Consider the following 21,873-nt stretch of genomic DNA (forward strand, 5'->3'; position numbering starts at 1 on the left):
CCTGAACGCAAGGCTGTCAAGAGCGCTGACTCAGCACTCCTGCTGCCGCCGCTGCGTGCGTTGACCCGGCGTGCAGCAAAGTGACGGCGACGACGTCTCGAAGCATCAGACGGAGGGAAAATAAATAAATAAAACGGAAAAAGCGGACAGAGCGCTGACGGGGAGCCGTCGCGGCGCATGCTAAAAATGCCGGGTTGAGCCTGAACGCCCACTGACACACACACACACACACACACAGACACACACACACACGTGCGGGTACCTCTGAACCACTTGGAGTCGTGCTTGACGGTGCGCAGAGCGGGAATGTTCCCGAGGCTGCGGTAGATCACCGCATCGATGGCCAGGAAGTCTGTCACCGTGGCGGTAAACAGGTTCCCTTCTGAAACACACACACAGAGAAAGCGCTTCATTAGCTAGCTAGGCCCTGAAAATAACAAAAGGGAAGGTTCACCTAAAATATGAAATGAGCCATTTATAAGTCTGGCGTGATATTTTTGATTCATGTGACCGTTCTGAAGCATCACAGAGGAATATCCAATAAATCCTCAAAGTCTCCATGCTCTCAGTGAGTTCCAGTAGTGCTAGCTTGACATGCTTGACACCGCAGAGCCATACGAGAGCCATTGAAATGTACAAATCTTCACATGACATGACATGTGGATGACACCAAAGGACCCTAGTCAAATGGTAGTATCATGTTAGAGTCATGTGCGCTAACACACTCCAATAACACGCACAAGCGCTAACACACGTCTCAAAGGCTGGCCTGGAGTTTATTTGATATTTTGGTTGAAAACTTTGAGTTAGCATCACTAGTCTAAGACTGCCAAGTCTTCTGGACACTTGGATGACTCCAGTGTGGGGACACAAAGGGTTTCTTTGCTTGCTGTTTTGTTTCACACTTGCGTTGCGAGCCTCAGCAGGTTCCCATCGGCAGGAACTGTTTTCCCGCTGAGAAACTCTGCGGCAGTTACGTGGATGAGAAAATGTCACCGGAGTAATAAGGTGAGTCAAGTGGCATCATAAAACGGGAGAAATTTCAATTCTGGGTGAACTTTAACAAAGCAGATAAAGTGCAGGAGGATAATTACAGGGTTGCTGTGGCCCACCCACCAACCACAGTTTATTCACTTATTGCTCCGTTCTTCCCGCTGATCATATGAGAGGAGAGATGGTTGAAAATGAACGTTTCCATCCAGTCTCACATCGGCTTAGTGTCGATTTAACTGTAGTTGAACCAATAAATGAAAACAAATGAGGCGGTTTGGGAGGTGGGGGGGGCTGCTGTGGTGGCATGTTTTTGCTTGGCAGTGTAGGGAAAAAAACAAAACAAAGTCAAGACATAAAAACTTCAGCGACTCGCGTGATTTACCTGCAAACAGAGCGACGTTGGCGTGTTTGGGGTCGTAGGGGCACCTCGCCATGCCGTTGACCGCGTCGCCGACCATCTCCAATGTGTCCCCCTGTTGTAGACACACAGAGACACACACACACACACGCGTTTACATGGGTCAACATTCCCCCGAAGCTACACAAAAGAAGCATCGTGACCAGCAGAGATGGAGGAGGACGGCAATTAAAGGAGTGTTGCCCCAAGTGCAACCTAATGACTCACTGGTGGCAATTAGGCGCAGCTGCTTCAACAAGAGGCACTCTCCCAAGCATAAATAAAACACACACACGCACACGCACACGCACACAAGGTCTTGTACGCCTGTTTCAAGCGACACACAAGATTTAGTCTCCAATGACGACTCTCACATTTGAAAAGTAAAGTTTCTCTTCACAATCAAGAGGATCCAAAACCATTTAAGCAAGAGAGACAGAGAGAGACAGAGAGAGAGAGCAAGGTGTCTCATTCTTCGTATGAAATTTGTAGGTGAAAGAAAAGAAAGAAACGCCAAAGGCAGCTAAAAATAAATTGGCTGCTAGCGTCGCTAACTAGCCTCGGGAGAAACGATCGGGCAGCCAATCAGGTGTCGACAGGTATGTGAAGGAGTGTTGTGGGATGACATCAGTGGCTGAGAGACAGCGGGGGCCAGGCAGGTCTCCTGGTTCCACTGTCGCTCTCCGCTTGAAACGTGAGAAAAATAACATGAAATGAAGCCTTTGATTGGTAGAGATTATTCTTCTGTTTTTCTCCCGACTTGATTCTACTGCCTTCATCCCCCTTATTAAATATTCCTGCAAGATGATGTGAAATCAACCGAGCCACAGATTAATATTCAAGCGTGTCCTTTTTTTTTTTTTTTGGTAAAGAAATATTTATTTATTTAACTTTTTACTTAATCGCAGAGCAACTTTGAAGCCGTTACTGTAATTGAGTGCGACAGGGATCGGTTGGCAGGCGGAGCTCATCCAGCCGCCCAGTGGAGGCTTGGAAGCGCTGGTGCCGAGCATCGGCAAGCACACTTCAGACACGGTCGGGGGAAATATTTAGAGGACACTGTGTCTAATTGTTTGAATTGCGACAGTCGACGCTCTTCTCGCTTGCGGCTCCGAACCTTCCGCCTGCTACTGGGGAGGAAAAAAAACATTCTTTACTTTCCAAACCGCTGGTTTAAAGATAACAAAACAGCAGACCCCCCACCACCACCACCACCACCACCACCGCCCGCCTTCTTACTCTCTGCACATTCTCCCATTTTAATTTCTTGCCTCTTTGTGCTCGCCTTGATTATTTGTCTCTGACTCTGAACGATAACAAGCTCGGCGGTGCATAAAAGTTGAGCGACGGAGAAACAGGAACGGTGTGAACACGGCGCCGCCCGCAGCCGCCGCCACACAACAGGAATAAATAAGTCAGGTCGGCGCTGAGAGACGTGCTAACGCGAAGGAAAAAATAGATAAGACCCTCATCAAAAGGAACAGCCCGCTCAAAAAAAAATAATTTCAACGCATTTAAGGCCTGCCATGACATCGACAGAGCCTCTGATGAGTGTTTTCTAATCCTCATAACTCATAAGCACGTCATGGGAAAACACTCCAGTGTCAAAAAAAGCAATAGAAGAAAAAAATAAAACACAACATGTTTTCTTCAAAGTGTCACATCAGGCTGAACTGCGGCGTAAACACAATGTTTTCAGCAAAAAACACCCACTCTGGCCTTGTTAAGGTGACTTTTCAGAATGAGTTTCCACGAGCGAATGAAACATGGACGGACACGTCTTCCAGAACCGTGGATGAAAACGCACAAGCTACACAAGCTACACAACAGGCTTCCATCGCTGCTTCTATCTCCGAGGGCTGCTGGACTAAATCCCAGCTGTGTTGCACACTGGGCAGGGCTATAGTCACATGTCACATGAGAACTGTCCACACTCACACTCAGACTCACACTCAGACTCACAAATGGCTTAGAGCTGCCAGTTGGTGCATGTCTTTGCACTGTGTCGAGGAAGCCACCCAAACCTGGTAACAACATGCAAACATGAATGGTGCTGGGAGGCTCTGGGACTTAAACCAATGACCTTTTTAGCTGTGAGGTGACAGTGTGAGCCACTACTGATATCCTGTCTGTGAAACTCAACAACAGTTATGTGGACCAGGGTGGCCTCCATCAACACAGGGCAAAGTCGTAAAAGAGAGAAAATGGAATTTTTGGGGCGCAAAAGTCTTGATGAGTAAACAGAAAGCAGCTCATGACGACAGGATATTCCACACCGCCGCCAGGGGCGGAGCCACATGGTGGTCGGGGGGGTGTGCTCACCCCACGGATTTGGATGGATTTGTTCTTGGTGGGAACTTTTTTCTTGGTGGAAAAGGTTTTCTATATTAACATTGGTGAAGATTTCCAGTTCCATCTAATTCATAGGAAAGGTGATAGATGGAGAAAGGTGACAGATCAACTATTTCAAGTTTCTAGCTCCACCACTGACCTCCCTCCCTCCGCTGCCTCCACAGTTGCTCTTTGCTTACCGTGTAGTTGGCGCACAGCGGGTTGAAGGCGTTGGTCCCGCACACGAAGAGGCCTCCCTGTCTGTTCAGCAGCACCTTCATGAAGTTGCGGCACTCGTCCTGCAGAGACAGCGGACACAGGGGGAGAGGAGAAATTGGGATTATGATTATTATTTATTTTCTTTTTTCTTTATCAAAGACAATTTCGATGAGCTCCTGGTGCAGCGCAGCTCCTCCTCCACACGCCTGATGTGAGGAATCATTGGGCCGTTAATGCCGTCAGTCCCGCTGATGCGAGGCTGATGGCGGCCCTGCGGGGACTTTATGAGCGTCTCACCTCCTTCACCGCCTGGCAGACGCTGAGCCGCCGAGCAGCTCTGGGACTTTCGAAACAAGCGGCGGATTTAAAGTCTCATTTCTACACCCGCCAGGTGTCGGACGACGGGAAAGGCGATTATTAATGGGAAAACAAACCCAAATCACACCTCCGTCATTCCTTGAAAGTCCTGCGGGGAGACGCTTGATTTAATAGCCGCCGCCCCGCGGTGCCGGCAAAACTAATTGGTGGAGAGAAAGTGAGGAAGAAACGTCGTTCGGGTTAATGCGCTGCCGGGACGAATGCGTCGCATTTTGTGGGAATGACAAACAGATGTGGGCTTTGATGAATCCCGCTGTGATCATCAGACGGCGCGGGCGACGCTTCCGTTTTCGCTTTTTTTTTTCATGTTTCACGGACAGATTTGGGTTTCAACCTCTTTCAGAACGCGGCAAATGAAACGTGTTGGTATCTGGCGTGAAATTATCGCTAGGAAACACAGGGAGAGATAGAGAGAGACAACCCTGAAGCAAGGGGAATATGATTTGAGTTCACGTTTTCTGCTCTAACGATCCTGTGAGCCCTATGATTTATAAGACTGAGATCACAGATCGTTAGGTTGGAAACTCCTAAATTAACGGTGCAGAAAAGAGAAAAGTCCCATCTTGACTTCCTTTCGTTTGCTCCACCTCTCAAGATTTTAGCTAAAAACGCATAGTTTAGGAAATCGGCCCTCTGTGATGTCACAAAGAGATATGATATCTCACGGATACCTGCGCCAGGTGAGTGGCAACACCCTTCCGCTGGCTCCGCCCTCTGAGACCATATCGTCTAAGCACGTGTAGGCTATAGAGGAAAGCCTCGACATTAGCAGGAAGCTGACGCCACTGGTAGTCAAGGTGAGAAATAAAGGTCTAAACGTTGCACAACAACAACAACAACAACATACATGCATATCTCCGGGTGAAAAACGTTCCATCCACACTGAGCTGAACTCCAGATGCAACCTTTGACATTCGGAGCCGCAAGTGCTGACAGCAGTTTACCTTCGCAGGGTCGAGTTCACCACCTGTGTGCCAGTGTGTGCGTGTGTGAGTGTGTGTGTGTGTGTGTGTGTGTGTGGGTATTTGTGTGATGATCTACAGTAGACACAGCGGTGAGCAGCCGCCAGCTGACCAACTCCAAAAAACTAGCCCAGCGTTCCCCGCCAGGATGGCACCGGCTATGCTGTGAACACACACGCACACACACACACACACACACACACACGCGCACACAGACAGACAAACGCACAAATACACACACACACACACACACAACAGATGGGCTCTAGTTCAAGGCCGCTGCCCACACTGATGTCATCGGAAAAAGAAGGGAGGGCTTTGCGACTGAAGAGGTGGCGTATTTCAACTCATGTGTCTGTGCGTGTAAATATGTGTGTATGACAGCAACCAGTGTGTGTGTGTGTGTGTGTGTGTGTGTGTGTGTGTGTGTGTGTGTGTGTGAGTGTGAGACATCAGAGGGGAAGCAGTGATACGAGAGGTGGATGAGCGTTATTCCAGATGCTTCACCCGACACCCTCCCACCCCTCTGCCACCTCTCTGCTTCACTCCTGCAGAGCTTCTCCTCTTTCAACCGCAAGAGTTTGAATAAAAACTACAGGGGGAGGAAAAGTGTGAGCGCAGGGGGGGGGGGCGTGTCGAGAGTGAGCGAGGTGCAAATTTGTAAAAGTGCTGCTGCAACACCGGGTGACAAATTGAAGAGCAGTTCATGCGTGCGTGAGCGACTCCCACACATGCAGCATGTGTTCCTGCTACATGTGTGTGTGTGTGTGTGTGTGTGTGTGTGTGTGTGTATGAACGACATTTATCCACGCATGTTTTTTTCTCTCTCTGTATCACAGCACAGATGCAGCGACAGAACGACCCTCCTGCTGTTTGTTCCGCGGGGTTGCAGCCTGTCAGCCAGTTCGGAACTGTGACGACAGACGAAGCGCTCTTCATCAGTCCGGCCAGCGTCGGAGGAAGAGGAGCGAATCCGTCGGAAAGAGGCCAAAAACTCGCTCGCTTTCCCCGAGTCCTGGCTGCACATAAAAACGCACGTTGGGGAAGAAAAGTGTTGGGTCGTTCCAGAATTTCACGCCATTGTGTGCTGATTGGCATTTTTGCACTTTATGGACGTTGTTAAAATGGAAATAAATGAAGGAATAAATATATAAATCCCTCAGCTGCAAAATGTGCTTTTCATTAACCTTAAATCACCTTTCTGGGAAGCAGTTTGGCGCGTTTAACTGCAGGTCTGACGTTATTAGAAAACAAATGAGTCACCGGGGCAGGAGGGGGGAGGGGTGGGGTATAGGGGGTGTTGAGGGTGGGGGGGCGGGGGGGATTTTTATTTACTGTGCCTTCCACGTAAATAATTAAATCAATTACAAATGGGCGAGCAATGAATGCAAGGTGGAAACAATTATGTGTAAATCCAAGTGCTGCATTTCCCACAGAGAGCCCCTCCCCCGCCCGCCCACCACCTCCTCCCTGCACCCAGCTCCCGGCGAAGGATCCAGACAAACCGCCACCTGCGTTGGCTGGCAGAGACTCCTCCAGACGACTGCATCACCCCCTCCCCTTCGCTTCTCTCCCCCGCCCTCCCCTCTCGGAGGCGAGTCGGGGCTCTGAAAAATTAATCTGCAGCGCAGATGAATTACACAGGGCCACGCGTCTGAGTGAGAGAAAGCGCAGGCCGGGCGGAGCGGAGGGCCGCTTTGAGGGGGAACACGTGTGGGTTTGGGGTGGCGGTGGCGGTGGAGGGGGGGGGTCCGTGTACAAGTTTGCATATGTGAATGTGTATTTGCATAAACTGGACGCTACGCGTGCGGCGCGATTCTGACGGGTCTGATGCCGTTTCCTGCCTCCGCTGTGCAAATGTTGACATGGGGACGTGCTCCTCGACCAAGTCGAGTGAGAATTATGTAAAAATCAGCTAATTAGACTTCTGGAAAAATAAAATTGTTGTTTTTATTATTTTGTTTTGCTGTGCACACAATTAGACAGCGAGAACGCCACAGCGTGTGTGTTGCTCTTCGACTCCTTGTTCGCTGGTTGCACATTCATGCAAACAGATGAGAAGTTCATGCTAACCCGGCCCGCAAAAATTCAAGCCTCACTTGCGGGAAAATGTAATTATTTACTTGACACCGTGGTCAGATTCGCATCTCCGGCCGCTGAGCCGCGCCGTCCCTTTAAATTCTCAGCCCTGACGACATTCACTCACAAACGCACCAAGGTAAGCCATCACTGGCACGCCGCCGGCGGTGGGGACGGCCACTTTCTCTGTTGCTACAGCAGAGAGGAGCGGCCAGCCAATCAGACACAGTCAGGAGTGAAGAGGCTCCTCGTCCTGCGTCTGCTTTCCATCTGCAGTCCGCAGAGCGACCTTTAGCTCCAGCAAATAAACAACTTTCTACTTGGCCCCCAAACCTGAATTCCACCTCGGCTCTGATGGCGAGGCTTCCAATCCGACGGCCTGCGGGAATGAAGTAAAAAAAATAAAAAACTTTCACCTCTGGCTTGGCTCTGCATTCCTCACTCCGGTCAGACCGATGGAGGCGCACACATACATCGTAAAAAGCCTAAAAAAAAAAAAAAAGAGGCAAATTTTCCTTTGCTCGGGGCAGCCGCAGCATTCTTCTTCGTTCTCGTAAAGAGCTTGTCATGATGACCTGCCCCCGGTGATGGCGGAACAATAGGAGGCGTCCCGGGCAGCAGCAGCAGCGTCAGAGGGAACTCGTCCCGGGGAAAAAGTGCTCGTCGAAATCTCAAAACTTTCCATTACATGCCTGGCTGCTCCCCTGATGACGGCAGCCAGGACGAGGAGAGCGCCGCGCCGCGCTGCCAAAAGCCGTCGCTGAGCCAGGACTCTCTCTCTCTCTCCCACACACACACACACACACACACACACACACACAACCTGTATTCACAATAAACACTCATCTTACACATACACAAAGCTGGCGAGGCCTCTTTTCCACTCATTAAAAGGCTTGTCATTCCCAGAAACGTCTGTGACGCACAATTTTGACTGATAGGAAGTGACTCGCTAAGAGGAAGTGTGTCTGTGTGTGTGCGTGTGTCCGTGTGTGTGTGTGTGTGTGTGTGTGTGTGTGTTTGGGCGCATGAGGGCGGAAGATAAATTAACGACGCTACCAAATTAGCAGCCGTGTGCCGTTCTTAGCGCTGTGGTCTTACTCAGCATGTTCAAGCTAATCTGCCTCCCCTCTCCCCCGCCATCCCAACATCCCTGTTTGACAGTAATTCTGACTGAGCTCACCGCAGGCCACAAACAAACACGAGCCGCCGGACGGAGGATGAAGAGATCACGGGGATGGAAGGAGAAAATAAATAAAGGAGGGAGGGGAAACAGGGAAGCGAGAGCAGCCAAAGGGATTTTTTTTCTTCTTTTTTCTTCGGTTTGTTTTCGTTGCCGTCCATGCCAGTCAGCCGTGTGTCGGTGGAGCTGACCGGCAACAAGACCCGCTGATCATGGGTCAGCTGAGCTCCCGTCCCTGGTGTAACATACACAAGCACACAAGAACTGAGAGACGCACACACACAGACACACAACCCCTGACCGTAACACTTGACCTGAATCAGCCCTGGGCACCGTGTGCTCTGTTGCACTGGGCCGGTCCTAAATGAATCTACTGAACGGGAAGTATGTAAGTATAGAAATTTGATCGAAAACTTGATCATGGCACATGCTCTGAGGAAACTTGAAGGTTTTGCAGCATCTAATGGTGGTAAATGAAACTGAAATCTTGCACAGATCCAAAATCCAGACCACTGTTGAACCATTTTTATGCAAATACAAACCCTGATGATTAGTCAGTGAGTGACTTTATCTCACCGAAAACAAACTAATGTGTTTTTTTTATTCCATATTCATGCTGATGCTAACGCTAACAGACAACTAATTCAAGTTGAAGTCTTCACACATCGTTACACATGAAACAGTGGCGGTATAAAAAAAATAAAGAAAAAAAAAGGGACGCACGGGAAAAGAAACCGACGCCTGGCCGCTAACGTTTGACACTAATGAATTCAGGAGTGAGATAAAAGGCAGTGAAACCGAATCCACCGTCTGTCTGCACAGCCCCCGTCGGTCTCGGACAATTGAAAAAGCCGGCGCTCCTGAGAGCCTTGCGCGATCAACTTGGTATTGATCAAACAATCTGGCTAAGTGCTGCTGCTCGCGACGCCGCACCGCTTTTTAAAGAGCACCCGGCTTGGAAAACCGGCTTTTTGTTTGCGCGACACTCGGGGAGTCGAGGAACCGGCGCGCTGGCAGAGAGCCACGTCCAGGGAGCGTCTCACATGTCTCTGGCTTTCAGAGGAAGGAGGAGGAGGAGGAGGAGGAGGAGAAGAAGAAGGTAAAGGGAGCCGGAGAGGGACATGAAAAGGGGCCAAACGCTTGGGAGAGGACATAAAAGCCAAGGACAAAGGGAAATATGACAGGAGTGTGTGAGTGTGTGAGTGTGGGAGCTGCCTGTCGCATTCATCAGCGATCGCTTGGTCAACACCAGAGGATAAAAAAAAAAGGGAATATTGAATTTTCAGTCTAATTAGGGGGAATACTATGTCCTTTGTGGTTAACCAAGCAGAAAAATTTAATTACAAAACCAATTACTAAGTGGCGAATGTGTCACATCTGACACGACCGACGCCCCCCCCCCCACCCACCCACCCACCACACCTCTCCTGAGCAGAGGGGAACATTTTCAAGAGGTGAGCTAAACGGAGGGCGGGAGGAACGAAAACACAAAGACATCATGACTATGTATGAAGCTGCCGTCCCACCTGCGCACGTGCTCCAGCCCCCCCCGATTCCCCCACGTTCTTGAGAGAGAGAGTGAGATGGTTCCCTTGCATGGAACAGGCAGAAGCGATGAGCAGCGCGACGGCAACGCAACGCATTTCAAATACAAAAAAGCCCTGCAGTGCTGCTAAATAATACATCACTGCGCAGCACTGCCGTATATAAACAGGCCCCCATCATAACATCCAGATGAATCTTCGGCAAGAAATCTGCTCTTAAAAGCCGCGTGACGGCGAGTAATGCAACCTGCCAAACTTATTCCCGCACTTTTGTCTCAACATTCTGGAAAATAAGGCAGTTTTTTTTTTTTTTTAATCTCATATCAGGGGAGGGAGGTCGCGTCGTCTCTCAGTGTGCGTGTGCGTTTTTGGAAAAGTCAGCAGAGCGGAGCTTCGTCAGGCTTAAACAACATGACAGAGGAGAATGTGGGATATTGGGCATAAATGGAGAACACCTGTAGGCTCGCACGAGAGACGCGGCGGCTAATCGCGGCTCCCGAGGCGTCGCCGCTCAAATAAAAACCCGCTGCCCCCACGCGCGCTGTCATCGCCCTCACAGCTTCGCATAAACGCCGGTGGTTTACGACGGGGGAGGAGAACATAAACACAACTCCTTCTTCTTCTTCTTCTTCTCAGAGGCCGCGGCTGTCTCAGCCTCCACCCCCCCACCCCCAAAACCCAAAGCCACGGTCTGCGATCTGTCATTCGGCCCTGCTGCTACTTATCAGGGAGGTTGAAATGAAAGTCGGTGCTGCTTTGGTGCATCGGTTTCGTGAGGAAGGCGAGATTCCAGGCAGATTTCCATCAGGTTGTTTTCCCAAACAAGTGGAGTGAAGAAATACTCACAATCCAAACATGTCCACGATGAGCAATGCAGCAAGAAGTTAAATTAATAATTTATTATTTTTTAATAGTTACGTTAAAGTTAAAAGTCTATCTATCCATGTATCCTACTATCTATCTATCTATCGATCAATCGATCTCTTATTGGTTTGGATTTTTTGTTAGACTAATTAAAGTTACTTAAGTTGTAATAACCCTAACCAGTATATGTTTAAGTTTGCTGTTATTTTACAACACTTGTAGTTTGTTTTAAGAACTGCACTGACAGTCTCGCTGAAGACGAGCGCCGCCCCTCCGTCCCTGGAGGGAGCTTTACAATCCAACCAACAGCCTTTATTCGAGGCTTGAATCGTGCGTCACCGCAGTTAGAGGTGCAATAATACGACACACCGACACACCAACAACTTTCCAACGAAACCTAAAAACCGCCTAAATTCAGCCTGGTGGGCTTTTTTACTCTTTTTCAAATAAAATAAATCCTCCCAGGTTGCATCCTCGGGGGACCTGGCGTGCATGTGTGTGTGCGTGCATGTGTGTGCGTGCATGTGTGTGTGCGCCAGGCTGAATTACGCCCCCGTGCGCGTCCATTCATGCGACTGTGCAGCCCGGGGAGCCCGGTGAAAGGGAGGCTGGCAGCGGCCTTATCTGCCTCACATTGCCATGTGACTCACTCAGCAGGCAGCGCTGCCATTAGGGGCGAGGAGACCTTTCATATCTGAGTCGAGCCCCGCAGCTTCGCTCGGGGGCCAGTCAACAGGGAGCCGCACATTCCTCCTCCTCTTCGTCCTCCCTCTCCCCCTCCTCCTCCACTCAGCCCCCGTCTTCATTGTGCTTCAGTCTGGCTCTGTCTCGCTCAGATTTAATGTCAGGTGTTTGTGTTAAATAAGTCATTTTTGTCAGATTTTGCCCTCTCTTCTCTGCCCAGCGGGGACGGAGAGCCAGCGTTCCTGCAGCCAGCCTCGACCGACACACACACACACACACACACACACACACACACACACACACACACACACACACACACACACACACACACACACACACACACACACACAGCGAGGGCAGATAATACGAGGTATTCAGGCGTGGGCAGCCTGCTGCTTCCTGCTGCTGGGACGCTTCAGCCACGTTTCTCCCTGACTGCCTCACATTCCCGACAACCACCTGCGTTTCCCTCCAAACATTCCTGACAACGCGGCGGACGGCCCGGGACAGCGGGAGCGGCCATGATGGATGCGCCCAGCTCGCGGGGCGGCGAGATGACACGCGGTCAAACAGCACCTCGATCTTTGGGCTGCGGCGGCGGGAACAGAAGTGAGAAGACGGAGAGCAGAGCCAAGCTGAAGCTCCAAGGCAAACAAGTTTGTTTTTTTTTTCTCAGAAAAAAGCGTCATATAGATGTGTGGAGGAAAGAGGAGAGGCACAAGATGCATCATCTGCGAGTCGGGCAACACTGTTTCTTTTCCCTTTCATACAAATCTGCCTTTCTATAGTCTTTCAGAACCTTTTGCATAATTCATCGCATTTTTGCCTCCATCTTAAGTTACTGCGAATCTAGACGTCTGCCTGTCGACCACAAAAAAATAAATAAATGAAAGCTTTGGCAATCCTTTTGGTTCAAGGGAAGGGGATTCAAATGAGGAGATTACAAAACAGCCCGCTGTGTTTGCCTTCCACACGGCATCAAGTGCTCGGTGTCTTTTTAACCTGCCTCTTTTGCCGTGGGAGTGGATTTTCTGAACTCCACAAATTAACTGAAGGCCGGAACAGAATTAAACAGAAATCATTTTATTGAGTATAAAGTCAAGTCAAGGGTTGAATATTTTATCAATATAACTGAAAACAGCACCAAGTGAATTCTTCGCTGGAGATGCCGCTGATAATACTGCCAGGTGACTGCTGCTGATGCATCTTCATCAAGATTTGGGGGAGTTTTTTTTCCAAATTCCTCCTCTGATAAAACTGCTGGTGTAGCTCCATTCGCACCAATCTAGCTGCCAGCACCCTTAGAAAAGAAACTGGTAAAAGCTTCCTCTAAAAGCAGCCTCTAGCAGAGACTTTGCCTCCTGGTATCTTGGACCTCTTGAAGGACGGTGCATTTATGGATTTATGGAAACTGGGTGGACTTATGGAATCCACCCGATGGAATTTTAAGACAGATATAAAATTCTGTCGATGGGAGGTTCGCAAGATGGAAGAGTGAGATTTTGCTGTGGAAGAGGAACCGGAGGAACCATTGGACCGTCTCACCTCGTGCTTGCCCTTCATCCTGCAGATCCTGATATCGTTCTTGTTCGACTCCCATGTTCTCTTCTGTAAAAGAAAACACAAAATATTCAGACACGATTCGCAGTGCATCCACGCCACGCTGTGTCCAGCTGCGACCGGCTTACCTTGCTGTAGAACATCTCGTCTCCGGCCACGCTGTCCAGCTCCACGCGGAAAAGGTCGTCCCTGGAGAGAGGAGAAGAGAGAGAGAGAGATGCGGTGAGAGTGGCAGCCTGCCAACGCTGCACCATCTGAAGGGCTGAGGGGGGAGCGAGGGAAAGCCGTGAAGACGGGCCTCACACACAGCACAGCATCGACAGGGAGGCCGGCTGAGAGGAGCGCAGGTGTGATCCCGACTCCTCCTGGACGACATCCAGGCCGAACGGAATTGAGCGAGAGGGACGTCATGTCGATATGCTTCGAACCAGTTCAGTTTTACCAGCACATTGTTTTGTTTGTGCAGCTTTGGAGAGCATAAATATTCAAGAAAGTCCTTCATTTAAAATGGATTCAGAGAGAATAGCACCGTTGCTTTTCCCTTTTGCATTTGCTCGCCTCATTCATTTAGATTTTCTGGCGGAAAAAAAAATCACTTACGAGCATAAATAAAAAAAAAATGACTGAAAATTCAATTACCGGATGATTTAATCAAGTTTTTTTTCAACCCTCGACGCTTTTGCACGGCGCCCGTGCTTCGAACTCACGCGTGCATTCACGGCATCGCTCGACTTGCGCCTCTCTGGCACTCCTAATCCGCCCGTAAATCTGCTGCGACCTTGGACGCTTCAGAAGTCCGGCTGAATGAGAGCCGAGCGCTTTTTGCAGTCGGAGCTGACGTCCGCACGTTGATCAAGGCCTCGATATCTGCAGGGACGGAGTCTGGAGTCTTGGGCTGCATCTAAGCAGAGTGGAGGGTGCTGGTGGGTGGGAGGGAGGGAGGGTGCTGGTGGGTGGGAGGGGGGGCAGAGCAGCGCTAAAAGGGCTAATCTGTAAATCTGCCGTAGCTGTGTAATTACGGCGGTAAAGATCCAATCCCAGCCTGCACCTCCTCTTTGGTTTCTCTGCGTTTTCCTCCTCGTGCGGCACCGAAACATAAAACAGACCTATTAAACGGTTTAGTGGACACCTTCGACTCCAAGCAAAGGTCAGCTGTGGATATTTCCTGGTTCTGGAGATGTGTTTTATGCGCGGGACATCCCTTTGTGCCATCGTCGGGTTCAAGATGAACATAATAATCCGTCTTTGTTGCACATGGAGGAAGCGTTGGACTGCTCTGGACAAATAAAATAGGCCCGCTGAGTCTCCTGCCCGGTGCACTCCACCGCTCAGGCCGTCTCAAGGACGGAGGGACGGGCGGTCCAGCAGTGAAAAAAAAAAAAAAATCAAATCAAACACTTGGGCGATGCATCCCTGCTTGACAGGTCAGAGTTTAAGCGTTCTCCAAACAGTGAAGTGTGCCAGAGTGTGAGGCATAATCTCGTCCAGGGTGCTTCAGTGATGCCTCAGCATTAACATAATGAAAATAGTATCAGGCCTCCAGTGCGAGTGGCTGTCAGCAAGCACTGCTGCCTGCGATAGCGCAAGAGGAGGGAGGGGCACATTTTATGTCGTATTTATTTTTATGTTGCTGCTGCCGCTGCTGTTGCTCTTCTTCATCTTCTGCCCGATGGGTTGGTTTAATGATGCACGCCCCCGGCCGGCATGCTTGCTCTTTGTTTACGCGCATGTTGGTGAATTTAATGCGGGTGTGCGAGTCACAGAGTTTAATTTCTCGTCTTCGTAGCCCTGGATGAACACGAGTTGGAAATACAAACAAGCAACAAGGACGAGCATAAAGAAAATGGAAATTCCTCCAGAGAGAGAGAGAGAGAGAGAGAGAGAGGGAGAGAGAGAGAGAGAAAGAGAGACGGAGAGAGAGAGAGAGAAGAGAGAGAGACAGGGAGCCCAGACAGGTGGTTGACAAGCAGATGTTTATGTTATTCGCAGAATCCTGTCTTTTGAAAAACACGTGAAATCGAGGTAGAAACGTAGCATTTTTCTTCCGACTTGGCAGAGTGGAAGCGGTTGGATCAGTGTCGCCAAGTATACGATAATCATGTTGTCTGTACGATTGTTAATGCCAAAAGTACGATCATTTGACCATTTTATGAATTTGAATTTTTTTATTTTTCTGAAAACTGAAGGCATCACGTCCCGTGTGACAGGTTTCCAGCCAATCACGATTGCAGTTGTGCCCATTGAACAAGATGCTCACAGGTGCTGATGGGTGTAAAAATAATACGATAGTAATCACGGTCTGATAATCCTACATTTCCCACCAGGCAACGCAGGGTTGGATGAGGGACTGTTCATCTAATCAAAATAAAAAGCTCTTATCCAGGAGGCTCTTGTAATACAAGGATGCAGAAATGATTCAGAAAGAAAACTTCGAAAGCTACATTTTTCTGAAAAACAAAACAGAAAAACAAACAAAAACGTATTACCATATCTTTCTAGTATCAAGGATGTGTGTGCGTGTGTGTGTGTGTGTGTGTGTGTGTGTGTGTGTGTGTGAGAGAGAGAGTGAGAGAGAGTGCCTAAGCTGCTATTTCATAAGCCCCTCTGACTGTTTTTGACCCGGCTAATCTTAATGTCAACAGAGAACGAAGGGGAAGCGTCGACCTCTCCTAAATATCTGCCTTGACCAGCTCGTGAACTGTCTCCCAGCGGCACTGCGCGCCGAGCGGTGGGCAGATCTGAGCCGCAGACGTCGTAAAGCCTACGCGCGTTCCTCTCCCTTCCGCTCTGCGAGCCTTGTTAGCAGCTCCGCCGCGGTTTAGTGCGAGCGGCTCCGAGCGATGCCGAGGCTCAAAGGCTCCTGTTGGGGGATGGAGAGATTTTTGGCCGACCACCGAGTTATCTGGACGGGTTTCGCGCTGAGGCAGAGTGTTTGTATCTGTGTGATGAGCTGGCTAGTAACCGCAAGCGTGATGGATAAAATGCCTTTATCAAGGCTGAATTAGGACTGAGGAGAAATAATGTTGTCTGCTGACATCAGAATCAGAATCTCTTGATAACTTCTTTGGGAAAACTTGGCTCGTTGCATATGACCATTAATGCATTGGAGCATGGTATCGTATCTAGCATTGAGTATTCAAGTATTCTCAGAAATAAGAGTCTTAAAGGATTGTGAAGAACAAAATACAAGTCGTTGAGACCAAGGTGCAGCAGATTAGCTGCCACAATATCACCTTCATAATCATTTCACTAATCTAAAATGTCACAAATAAAATGTCAATTTTGGGAGCAGTGTCCAATATTTTTTCTGAAGAGCGTTTTCCGAATCGATCCAATCTTTTAAGACCATTTCCACACAGCCACTAACATTGGGGAACACGAACACCAGACAAATACTCCGAAGAGCGCAGGAAGATATTTTTCACAACTGGCCAAGTTGTCTTCTGTTAATATTCCTCCTGACATGCTGAGCGCTCGGCGCTGACCGTTCCGCCTCCCGAGCCTCGCCAACCTTTATTTTGCCACAACTGAGCATCTTGCTGTCTTGCGTGCCACGAGGCATTTAACCTGGCTGACGCCCCCGCTGACCTCTGAGGCCGCCGTCTGCTGGCTGACAACCTGAGCAGCAACTCCGGTCCCTTTCCCCCACTTCTCCCTGCAGATGAGACAAGAAGCTTGATGTAGGACTTTTTTATTACAGTGGTGGGCGTATCGATCCAAGTATCATTAATATCGGTACCAATGTTGGTATTGGTTTTGATCAATATTAGTGTAATGAGATCAACACTTTAGAGTTGCATCTGGATATTTTATCTATATATATTGATGACTATGTTTAAAGTAGTAGTTTAATGAAATGCTTGAATCCCAAGCTGAAAAATACTGAGTGGACTGGACGAGTATTTTCTATTTAGCTAAAATGTGCAAATTCTGCACTGGGTTTTAACTACATTAATAATACATGGGGGGGGGATCACAAAAGTGCTTAAGGTTGTGAAGATTCATTCAGATGTAGACAATGTGATGCCACATTAACCTCCTTAATTAAAAAGTATCTGTGTTTATTTTGTATCAGATTGATACCAAATCCTACGGTATCTTGCACCACTACTGCATGAACCAATAAAGAGGTGTCCTCACTGCCTCGGTTATCTCATCAACGGGCCAATCACTTCCCAGCTGGGTCCTACCACTGAAGGCTGGGCGACGGTTCTCCATCAGCATCCACTCATCTCGACGGCGATGCAGCGGGACTTAGCGCGGGAAAGGTGCTTAACTCCACCTGCCAGCTGCCCAACACGTAGTTTACCTTCATTTGACACGGTGGTGGGAAATGACGGCGAGAGGCGGCGGCGACGGCTCCCGGCAGGGACTCAGGGGCCGGGATTTAACGACGCTCACCGTCTGAGCGGCGGCGACGCTAATGGCGGCGGGATTTTCGCAGGGAGAGTGAGGCGTCTTATCAGGCCGCGCACTCCGCAAGCAGCTTTCGGCAGACGCACCTGCCACGGCGCCGGGACTTATTTATACATTATGCATTTTTTTTAAACTCTGCCTCCCCCGACAGACTGTCAGCGGCTCGCGCCGGCATTTGTACACGGATCTGTTTTGTAGGGGGGGCCGATCATTTTCCTGTCAGGAAGCTACAAACACTATTAGCCACTTACAGGAAATATATAAATATATCTCCTCCAAACACTTTTTTTTTCTCACTCTGAATCTCTTATGATGCCCTCCTCCCTCGCCGCTGCCGCCGCTGCCACATTTCCTCTCTCGCCTCCCCGGCTGTCAGTCTGGCATTTTATTAGCTGACGTTTAAATATTCAGCAAGACCTCCTTCCACTGTAAACCAAATTCAAAGACTCCCGATGTTTAACCAACGCACGGATGTGTTAATATTTCAAAGCCAAGCCGCGCACCGCTGCGCCCAGTAGCTGTTTGCGGGCAGTTTTAATAAGGCGTGCTGCTCGTGGAAGCTTTTCTGTTTTATTGCAGACGGACTGGCAGGAAGTCGTGTTAGACTGATGTCATTCCTGCCGACTTTCAGGAGTGAGGTCGGACCCGCTGCGGGGCAGGAGACGGGCTAATTTCCTGGACCGCAGCAGCGGCCGTGGCATCTCTTATTGGAAACCACTTCAATTTGCTTTCATATTGCCACCGCAGCAAATAACCAGCTCCATATGTGGATGCAGGCTCTTTTTTTCTGTACATGCTGTAGGCTAAATTAGTTTTTTTTTTTTGACAACTCGGGCAGTAAATCATGAAGTGTATGTTTCTCATGAGCTCAGTCTGTTGCAGGTCGGCTCCCGGATGGCTCCGGGAAAGCAGCAGATGTAGCTTAACCGTGTAAACCTGGTGCAGCTGAGCGGGCCGCCTTGTCTGATACCTCCTGGCCACCAGAGCTCCCGTTTGCCCAGAATCAGCCCATTCCACAGACTGACGGACATATGTGCCGGCCGCCATATGGAGAAGCAAACTACAAGATGTGTTTGCTTCCGTGAAACCTCAGCAAAAGACGCCAAAAGCACGAGCATATTCAATCACCGGGGGGATTCGGGAGGCTGAGGTGTGCTTTACTAATGCACACGGTAACTTTTGAGAGAAAATAGATTATTGAGGCTCAGCTGTGTAAATCAATAGGACTCAATCGCGCAAAAGGCAGGAGATGTCAATCAAAATAAAAGTCAAATCGACTTGGTGAATCACAATCTGTGCAGATCCATGATGCAAGATAGAGCCAAAAGTAGTAGCAGCAATGTTGTCATTTTAATCATTCGCTATAATGTATCACTTGACACTTGACATCCCTCCCACTTGACACCGAAGTGGCGTGATATGCAGGTACAAGACTGGAAGTGATTTTCTGGAGAGTCTGACCGACTCCCATCACGCCAACGCCTCGACTTGTTTACGGTAGTGTCAATTGATCCAGCTGAGAAACCCGGCCAAAGTCTATATTGAGTGCTCGACATTGTTGACCATAAACTGGAGTGGGAAAAAGGCAAGAAGCCGCCCGATAAACACGGGGTGGAATGATGCTCGTGTGTGTAGTTAGTTTAGCACTGAGCACCTTGTAAATAACCTCTTCTGATTCGAAGGTGTCCTGTTTTTATACAGGTGGGTTAAAATGTGTTTTTGGACGACTCATCCACATCCAAGCGTCTTACCTGGCGCCGATGTAGAGCGTCCGGTTGACCTGGAGGACCCTCTGGATGTGCAGCGGCTCCTGCCTGAGCCACGTCCGGTGGGGTCGACCCAGAAAGACGGCGTGCCTCCTCACCACTGGGAACACGCAACAAAGTCGACGTCGGTCAAAGTTGCCTGGGGTCAAGTTAGTTTGTCCTGGAGGTTTATTAGTCGTCCAGGTCATCGCAGTCCTGAAGGTTAAGTTGAAGCCAACTGGGCTGGTTTTCGGCATTGAGGCGAAACCTTTTCAAGATACCAAGAAGACTGTTTTTTTTTTTTTTGTACCAAAAACCATTGCAGCTGCCTTGAACTTGACCTTCAAGACAAGTTCTGGATGTTCAGAAGTGTTGCAGAGGCAACAGGGCCGTCACACACACAGGAAGCCACCAAGTCATATGTTTCAAGTTCAGTTTGTTACTGGACTTTTTTTTACATTTTTCCCCACAGGTTTAATTATTTAAAAAGCGGCGGGGGCCCATTAATTGGAATCAAAGACGTATGAAAAACATAAAGGCGATTCACAGAAATGGGTACCATACATCAAGGGGCCGGAGATCATAAGGAGGAGAGCATCAGAGATAAAAGTGGTGGAGCCTTTTCAAAAAAGAAAAAAAAAAAAAGAAAAAACGCTGCTGCAGAGACCTGCTCATGCTCAAAGACGGAAAGAAGGAAGTCGAACCAGAGAGGGGACGGGGAGATAACGGGCACGTGTATAAATCAGACGGATTAGAACGTGGAGCCAGTTTGGCTGCACGACTTTCATTTGCCGTGCGGGACGAGAGCGGAGCCCCTCTGCTATTCTTTCATCTTCTCCTCTGCTCATTTATCACTTCTTCCTTGGAACCCAACTGATTAGTCCTATTTACATCTGATCTCTGTGCGTCTCTCTCTCTCTCTCTGCTTTATTTTCCAGCTGGTTAATTTCTGCTAATATTATCCGACTCTCCTCCGTCACACTTCCCTCTCTCTGCCCACGCTTTCCCTGCGTTTGCGTGCACGTCGAAGCTAAATCTGCTTTTGCTGCTTCTGTTATTTTTGCGCCAATTCGTCACGAGGCGGGCTCCACGGGCTCTAGCGGGGGGGGAACGCAGGGGGGAGTCGGTCGATATTATTGAACCGCAATCAATCACCGTCTGGAGACTGTCGAGCTGATTTGGAGACTCTGAGTCTGAGTGTAAAAGTAGCTCATTCTCTTCAAGGGTCTGGCTGAAAAGTGTGCGCGAGTGTGTGGGAAAGTCAAGACGCACGGGGAGCCATTCCTGCGCTTGACCCGCTCACACGGCGCATGACCTTGACACCAGTCGACACCACTTGCGTGAGAGCCGGAGTGACCGCAGACACCCCTGACGTGTCCGGCCGTGACCCCGCGGCTCAGATGGAGGCCGGGGGCAGGAGGGGGAGGAGAAGGGGGAGCGGGAGCGATTCTGAGGCAGCGGGTCAGTCAGTACCTTCAGTCGGGATGAAGTTGAGGGGCCCCGGCTCCTCCGGGAACGCCGAGGTGGCGGCGTGGAGCAGCCAGCACAGCAGCAGGAAGAAGGACGGGGCCATGGTCGACTGTGGAGACACACAAACAGCAGAGAAAAGATGCGTTCAGTCATGGGACTCATGGGACCACGTTATCACGCTGCATTCCCAACGAAGCCTCTCTCGTCTTATCGCTCCGCTCCGAGCTCGAGTATTTAATCGGGGCGAGGTAAGAAAGTGTGGAGTCAGCTCTTGAGCGATCGCCACGAAGGCAGCGGCACAAGGTCACGTCAAGCATCAAGCGTCTCACGCATCAGAGGTGAATGGGAGGGAGGAAGGGAGGAAGACAAGTGGGTAAAAATGTTGGGGTCAGGACAAAAAAAAAAAAAAAAAAAGACAGCTGCAGGAAGCCGAGGCTGAGTAACTAAAGACACTGAGCACAGTTCAGGAAATGAAAGAGTCGCAGAGGGAGCGATGAGGTTATTTACTTTTTAAATGTATTGTTCCCCATGATTGCTAACCACTCTCGTCGAAACCGCGTGTGTTTGTCACTTGAGTCTGTGGGCTTGCAGAGACACATTCAGCTGTCCGATGTGATTCATGTGGATACAAATCATACCCAAAATGAGTGATCCAAACACATCAAAGCAAAGAGAGAAATTTTCACCCAAAAGGCTGTTTACTGCAATTTCATCACTGGTTGTTTTTATTGTCACAGTAAGAGGTGGGGCAGAGATCTGTAATCATATGTAATTTCCTGTTGCTTTAATACAAGGCCAGGCAAAGTTTCAGTCCCAAAAAATATGTTATTATTCCGCCAACCGCATAATTTTCAGCTGACTGGCAGCTTCATTTTAAATGCAACATCTTGTCATTTGCTTTGAAAATCAGGCGGAGAGCAACTTAGAGCCGCGCCGCCGCAAACGCGAAAAACATTTCATGCTCCGTCTGCAATTTGGATACGGAGGCTCGCATTTCCTCATGCAAAGCGCGCAGGCGGTCGGCGGTCACGGAGATGACGACGACGCG

At 49.3% G+C, this 21,873-nt stretch overlaps 1 protein-coding gene across 1 annotated transcript in view; it reads right to left on the reverse strand.

Moving 5' to 3' along the window:
* The window catches only part of sema6bb (sema domain, transmembrane domain (TM), and cytoplasmic domain, (semaphorin) 6Bb), a 64,817-nt gene extending 43,862 nt beyond the window's left edge, over nt 1–20,955 (reverse strand). The window contains exons 1-7 of the mRNA XM_076039297.1: nt 20,829–20,955; nt 19,362–19,476; nt 13,323–13,383; nt 13,180–13,242; nt 3,922–4,020; nt 1,376–1,466; nt 263–382 (exon numbers count right to left, since the gene is read on the reverse strand). Coding sequence (XP_075895412.1) covers nt 263–382; nt 1,376–1,466; nt 3,922–4,020; nt 13,180–13,242; nt 13,323–13,383; nt 19,362–19,476; nt 20,829–20,928 — 649 coding nt within the window. The 5' untranslated portion in view covers nt 20,929–20,955. The remainder of the gene's footprint in view (nt 1–262; nt 383–1,375; nt 1,467–3,921; nt 4,021–13,179; nt 13,243–13,322; nt 13,384–19,361; nt 19,477–20,828) is intronic.
* Between the last annotated feature and the right edge of the window lie 918 nt (nt 20,956–21,873).

The sequence above is a fragment of the Nelusetta ayraudi genome, unplaced genomic scaffold (assembly GCF_046127955.1).
Source record: "Nelusetta ayraudi isolate G7.1 ecotype Tasmania unplaced genomic scaffold, CSIRO-AGI_Nayr_v1 ptg000059l, whole genome shotgun sequence".
NCBI lineage: Eukaryota > Metazoa > Chordata > Actinopteri > Tetraodontiformes > Monacanthidae > Nelusetta > Nelusetta ayraudi.